A 7,282-nucleotide genomic window follows, 5' to 3' on the forward strand; every position below is an offset into this window, starting at 1 on the left:
CCCAAGAAAGTTAAATGTAACCCCTGACATTCTCTAGAATACAGTGCATATTTGAATCGGCCAGTGCCCCTCAAATCTTCCTTCACGTGTTTCTTGACCCAAGATCTAACCAAGGGTCCTTGAATGGCCGTGAGATTGTTTTTTTAGTGTCTTTCAATCTAGAACATTTCTTTGGATGTTCTTTTCTGATACTGAAGCATGTTGAAGCATCCAGGCCTTGTAGACAAAACTAAGTGCTCATCCTTAGATCCAGGTCCGGTGCGTGGGCAGGGGCCCTCCAGAGGTGGCTGGAGGGACTCCCTGCCGTCTCACCTGAGCCGACGTGCAGTATCCATCCGCCCCAGCGTGGGGGATGCCGAGTGTCACTGCTGTATTAGGCCTTCCTCGTACAAAGTGCTTTTTCCCCTTTTAGAGCAAAGTCACCTTTGAGACCCTGTGGCTCCCCAGGTCCCAAACAGATGTTTACCTCATAGTCGCTGCCTTCCCCATTGATCCTCACTGGAGTCGGTTACTGGGTGGGGGTTGCAAAGGGAACTATGCGATGTGGCGTACACGTGATTGACGCTACAAAAGCATCCTTGCAGAGTGTTACCGAGATAAACAAGCGTGCAGAAAAGACAGGACTGAAAGCAAGGCCTAAAGCCATATATAGACTTGCTGCCACAAATTTTGGGGTGCAGTTGGCCTTGGAGCTTTGTAGAAGTTAACACGAAAGGGAAGGTTGTCAGTTACACACTCCTTCTACTGGGACTTTCCCTGAGAGGTGGCTGCCAACTATAGGTGTGGAGGGTGGAGATGTCACCGTGAAGGGGCAGGTCCCCTCCCTCTGCCTGTGGGGCACTCAGGATTCAGTCCTGAATTCTGCTTCGATGTGGCTGATTGAAAAAGGGCAATAATCTCTGTTCCACCCCCAATTCCCACTAAATGGCAATGAAAGAATTTGAAAGTGGGGGTGGGGCATAACCTCACGAAGACCAAGAGAACAGGGGAGGAGAGACCAGCTGTGAGTGTTAGGCTCCGCAAAGGAGGTGGGCGGGTGAATGCTGGACCAGCCAGCCTGAGCGAGCGGGAAGCCTGGGGCACGCTCGGCACGTGCTGGGCGTGGGAGGCACGAGGTGCGTCTGCAGCACGGCTGGAGGCAGCCACGGAACAGCCGCCAGAAAGCTTTTCCACGAGTAGTTACGTCCCTGACACCCTCCGCTCACTGCCCGGCCACGTCCCGGCAGGGGACTGAGGCGAACTCGCCAGAAATGCCCGGCAGCATCTCTGACCTGGCCACAGGTAAGGCCAGAAGAATGATGGGAAACGAAAGAACTTGACAGACTGAATGGCAAAGCCTGCAGCCCTCTTGCCTGCCAACACCCAGAACACTGGCACCAGGGCGTCTTCACAGGAAGAACCTGAGACGCTCAGGGGAGTCTGACTAGGTCGGGAGAAAGACCCTGGGGGCTCCCAGGGAAACCGTGTGAGCGGATCCCGCTGCAACAGAGTCCGCAGTCAACAGCCAGCCCTCCCCACCACACACCCACACACATGCACACACACGCACACACACGCACGCGCGCAGACACGTGCGCACACGCACATGCACAGAACCTCCCGTCGGTGTTTAGTGTCCTACTTTTAAGTATGAGGAGACAATCAAAGAGTGTCAGACATCTGAGGAAGTCCGTGATACGAGAAGCGCAGTTTAAAACAAACAAATAAGTGGAAAAAGGCAACTTAAAGGGAACAAAGATTAAGCAGAAGGGAAAAACACCTTCAAAACGATGATCACGAATGCACTTGGAGACATAAGAGATGACATTGTGGCCGTGAAACTTGAACAGAGTACTATTAAAGGGAGCTCTTGGAAACTTGAAATAGGATGGCAGAAACAGACAACTTTAAAAGAGAGTGTGTGGGATATAGTTCAGGAAAGCCATCGAGTAAAGAAAGGAAGTACAAGAGGACCACGTCAACCTCAGAAGCTTCACTCTGGAACAACTGGGATTCCAGAGGGCACAGAGGAAACAGGGAAGAACCTGCCAGAGGAAGAAACTCACGGGTGGAAGTCTGAGATTCCGGATGGAGGGATCCACATGAATCTGCAGTGCACTGGAAACAGAGATGACCCAGAAATGTCCAGAGAGACAGAAGAAGGCGGCATGAATGGTAAACTCAGGCAGAGTCACGGATCTTGTTTGCACCCACTTTGCCACAGTGGACAGCCCTGGAAGCTGGAAGACAGTGGAGTCTGCAACTCTCCTGGGAAACTCACTTCTGGTCAGGAACTCTGTGTCCAGCAAAGCAGCAGTGAGGGGAGGAACGCAAGTCTGCTCAGTCAGAGCCTCCAAAATTGAGAACTACGGGGCCAGCATCCTGGTGCCGCTGGGTAACCCACCGCTGGTGACACGCACACCTCCCAGTCTAGTTCCCTGCTGATGCACCCGGGGAAGCAGCAAAGATGGCCCAGGTGCTTGGATCCCTGCCACCCACATGGCAGATCAGGAAGGAGCTCCTGGCTGCTGGCTTCAGCCTGGCCCAAACGTGGCTGTTGCAGCCATTTGGAGAGTGAGCCAGCCTTGAACTCAGGGTCAGAGCCTCAGCTTCGCTGGACCTGTGCAGATGGCTGGCCTGGGAACTCCTCGGCCACCACAATCAATTCCCTAGCACTTCCTTGCAAGTGCCCTTTGCTGCATCCAGACACGCATCCTGCTGGTTCTTTCTCTCTGACAACCCAGACCCGCAGTTCCTCTCCTCTTCCCTCCTTTTTATTTATTTGAAAGGCAGAGAGAGACAGACAGAGATCTTCCTTCTGCTGATTCAGTCCCCAAATGTCTGCAACAGCCACAGCTGTGCCAGGCCAAAACCTGGAGCTGGGAACTCCATCCGGGTCTCCCACGTGGATGGCAGGAACCCAAGTTCTGGAGCCGTCACCTGCTGCCTCCCAGGGAGCACATCAGCAGGAAGCTGGACTCAGAAGTGGAGCCAGGACTTGAACCCAGGCCCTGTGCCATGTGCATCTCAACGGCTGCGCCAATCGACAGCCAGTGTTGTGTATTCACCGTTCAGCTTCTCTGTTGCTCCCAAGGCTCTTGTGAATTTTCAGGACGGAACTTTGCTCTTCACCGTGTGCACCCTCACTGCCAGGGTCCTGGTCACAGCGCTGAGGGACGGGAAGAGAGGCCCAGCCCAGGAGGCCAGGCTGCCTCTGTGAAGACCCCCCCAGAGGCTCGTGGGACACACTGAGGTGCCAGCCTTCCACTGCGACTGTGCAGGAGGCCACAGAGAAGGGTTTCCCTCAACAAAGCTCTTGGCAGCCAAATTCAAATCAGATGTGATTTTGGTATCAATGCAACTGGTCCAGGTAAAGGAGCTAGGGGATTTTCTTCTAGAAATCCTGAAAGGAACGGTGCAGACACATGAATTCTAGCAGCTAAGAAAGACTGAGATGAGGAGAGATTCGGGGATCAGAGAGAATCTTCTCAGGCCGGTTTCCCTTCCCCATGGCAAAGGCAGTGCCAATCACTGCTGCCATGGCGACAGGAAGGAGCCAGACCCCAGCCAGCCCAGAGCAGAGCCCGAGGCTCCCCCACACAAAGGCACCTTGGCTGTTCTAGCAGAAGCAGGAGCAGTACCAAAGTCAAGTTCATGAGCGCAGACAGATCAACCTCACACCACATGGTGCAAAAGCTGGAGCCTGGAGGAAGGGTAGGCAGCTCCCACCGCCACGTGACACCACACCCACTCCATCTCCCTGCCACTCCAGAACCTCAGATTTAGTGACTGAAACCGACAACCACCAGTGCATGCTCTCTCATGCTCAGGCTTGCGTGGACTAGAATTCACGACGGGCTCGACCAAGTGGTTCCGGATCCTGCTGCTGTAGTGGTTGGTGTCAGGAGCAGCCGGGGCAGGCTGGGCCTCTCTCTTCACCAGCTCTATTCTTGTCTCCCGGGAGCAGGGTAGTGTGGCCCCAACAGCATTTCCTGTCCCACTCATTCCTTAAGAGCTTTATCCCTGTTCCATCATGGGGACCCCTTCTGTGCCTCCCTTATAACCAATAGGATATGGTCCCCAAGCAGACCGGGCTAGGCTTCTGCACAGCATGGCCACCCCCGGGCAGTCTGGCTGCCCGAGGCAGGAGCTACACGGTTTCTAGGATCCAGTCTTGGGCCATGTGGTGTCACTTCTGCCATACCCCATTGGTTATAAGGGAGGCGCAGAAGGGGTCCCCATGATGGAACAGGGATAAAGCTCCTAAGGAATGAGTGGGACAGGAAATGCTGTTGGGGCCACACTGCCCTCCTCCCGGGAGACAAGAATAGAACTGGAAAATTGGGAGGCCATGATGTGACAGAGCACGGGGAGCCACCGCCTGCAACATCAGCATCCCGTATCGGAGCGCCAGTTCAAGTCCCGGCTGCTCCCCTTCCAGTCCTGCTCCCTGCTAATGTGCTTCGGCAAGCAACAGAAGTCGCCCAAGTATTTGGACCCCCACCACCCACATGAGAGACCCAGGCCAGTCCTGACTGTCACAGCCATTCAGGGAGTGAAACAGCAGATGGAAGATCTCAATCTCTCTCTCTCTCTCTCTCTCTCTCTCTCTGTGTGTGTGTGTGTGTGTGTGTGTGTCACTCGCCTTACAAATAATTGTAATGAGAAGAAGAAGAACTAGGAAGATGAGAAGGGAATGAAACGCTCGGGAAAGCAACTCACAAGCACTGTCCAGTTTGATAGCTGAAGGCGAGGGCAGCTCTGGGGCCTGGGAGACACCAGCCACACGGGATGTATTTTTAAGAGCTCGAAGAATTTCTCTCCCTGGACACAGGTAGTAGTGTGGAAGCCCTGAGGCAGCGCGAGTGCTCGTCCAGGCAGGAGTCAGCGGAGAGCCTTGAAGGCGGGGCTTCTGATATTCTGGAAAAGTCCACATCTGTCCTGTGCCAGAAGGGAGCTACAGGCCACATGGGATGGGCTGCCCCCGGCACGTGGCAAATCAACTCAAACAGGGTTGGAACTGTGAGTTCACTGTACGTAGCGTCCACGTAAATTTAGACAGCCAGGTTTGGCTCATAGCGACCCTGTCAGGCAGCAGGACGGTCTGGAACCAACTGTCCACAGCCAGAGTGGGGAGAGAACAGAGGAGAGTTCAGGGGAAGGTCCCTCGTGTCTCCACTGCTAAAGAAAGTCTCTGGTTTGCCTCCACTCCGTCCCTAGGGGATGGAGCACAAAGTTCAACACCAAGGGTGACTCAGTTCCACAGGTGAACAGCACGACATATGTGCAGACTGGAAGGGAGGGGACGCACTGTCACTGACCAAAGACACCAAAGACACAGGGCACTGGAAGAGAACTAGCCCTGGTAGTTAGGCATCAAAATAACGTATCAAAACCAATGTCTTTCTTTATATGAAGCACGGACAGCTAAAAACATAAGGAAAGGAAAGGCTCATTTTAAGTAGCAACTGAAAATATTAAAATTCCTGGGGAAAAAAATCCTTTAAGACGTGTGAACGCCTTGCACGAGAGAAAGCTGGAGTCTGACTAAGAGCCAGAAGAGAGGAAGGAGAGAGCCCTCGCTTCTGGTTGAAAAGGAAGCTCACGTCGTAAAGGTGTCAGTCCTCACCGACAAAACTCCAATTGTATTTTTTGACAAAAAAATCTCAATTGAATTTGACAAAAGTATTCAAAATATGAACAGATACATCAGTGGAGGAGAATAGAAAAGTCAGAAATAGGACCGTGACTATAGGAGCATTTAATAGCTGATAAAATGGCATGAAAATTGGGGAAATGATGGATTGTTTAATAAATGGTGTTGGGCTAGATGGATAGCCATTTGGGGAAAAAAAAAGCTGGAACTCTATTTTCTTATACCAAAAAAAAAAAAATCCAAAAGCATCAGAATTCAAATGTCAAAAAATGAATCTAAAAATGTAAGAGAAGAAAACGTGGGTGATTTTTTTTTATCTTGGTGTGAGAAAAATCTTTCTAAGCATGACATAAAACCCAGAAGCCAGCTTAGAAAAGACTGACAGATTTGACTATGTAAAACTGTAAGACTTCAATTCAGCAAAATACTCATTTCAAAAGACGGGAATACACCCTGGGAAAAATAATTTGCCATCCAGAAGCAAGAACAAGGTCGCATTTCCCAATACACAAAATAGGCTCACTAATCATTGCGGAGGCGGGGGTGGGGGGTGGGGGAGGAATTGCCACACAATAGAAAAACGGACTGAGCGTGTGGACAGGCCATTTATCATGGCGGCCAAACGCCCCCTCCCCAAAACAGACAAACGCCAAGAAGTCCAGTCTTCTCATTCATGAGAGAAACACGCGCTAACTCAAGAACGTGCTGGACGCACCAACTCCATTACCGCAAAGACGGGAAACACGCAGTGGTCCTTGTTGGAAAGGCGCCCACGGGAGATGGGGGAAGACGGCTTCCTGTAGGGACAGTTGGTGACAGCTGACGCCATTGTGCTCTTCCAAGCTCCCCCTGGCAACTCAGATTCTAAGAATGTGTCCTACACGTACGCTTGCTCAAAGAGGCATGTGCAAGCGTCCGGTACAGAAGCTGATTACACAAGTCGAATTTGCAAAAGAAAGAAAGGGAGCCGAATGTCAGACGTCAGAGGGACTTGGTAGGGGCACCTCGGAGGGAGTAACGTGCGGGCAGCGTGTGTGGGCTCGGGCACACGCACACAGTTCACACTGCTCAGGAAGGAAGGCTGGGAACCCCAGAGCCCCACCGTCGGGTCCAGCACCATCTGGCCCTCAGCCTCCCCTGCCTCTGTCCCCAGTCACCTGCTGTCAGTCCTTAGCGCACCCCAAGCTGAAGGTGCCCTTGCCTGTGCATGGCACGCCTTGCCTCCAGCCCTCCATGTGGCCAATTCTCTTTCCACGCCACCTCTTCCAGGGAGCCTTCCCTGACCTCTTCCTCTCCCCCCAGCACCCTGCCTTCACTCGAATCGCTGCATTCCTTCACTTGGTTTGCTGCTCCCTGGCCCTCTCTCCCTCACTGCATCTCCCAGAGGCCTGGGACTCGTCATCCCCTTGCCCCACAGTCACACCATTCCTAGAGGCACAGCCCAAGCCCTGAGCGCCCTCACCCAACCCCACCCCCTCCCTTGCAGCCTTCCGGTCCCTGGAACACAGTAGACCCACTTCCTGTTCCCGTCCTAGACTGTCCACATGCCTTGTTGCTCGTTCCAGCCCTGCTGGGCGACACGCTTCCGGGCAGCCTTGTCTGATCACTTCCCAGCTGCACCCCCGGTGCTCGCCACCTGTCCTCCTG

The 7,282-nt window shown here is 53.0% G+C and overlaps 1 protein-coding gene across 1 annotated transcript in view; it reads right to left on the minus strand.

Annotated features, from left to right (window-relative positions):
• The window catches only part of PRR20G (proline rich 20G), a 53,912-nt gene extending 47,448 nt beyond the window's left edge, over window positions 1-6,464 (minus strand). Inside the window, exon 1 of the mRNA XM_070049829.1 lies at window positions 6,363-6,464. Within this exon, the coding sequence (XP_069905930.1) occupies window positions 6,363-6,464 (102 nt within the window). The remainder of the gene's footprint in view (window positions 1-6,362) is intronic.
• Between the last annotated feature and the right edge of the window lie 818 nt (window positions 6,465-7,282).

Source organism: Oryctolagus cuniculus, chromosome 10 (genome assembly GCF_964237555.1).
Source record: "Oryctolagus cuniculus chromosome 10, mOryCun1.1, whole genome shotgun sequence".
Classification (NCBI taxonomy): domain Eukaryota; kingdom Metazoa; phylum Chordata; class Mammalia; order Lagomorpha; family Leporidae; genus Oryctolagus; species Oryctolagus cuniculus.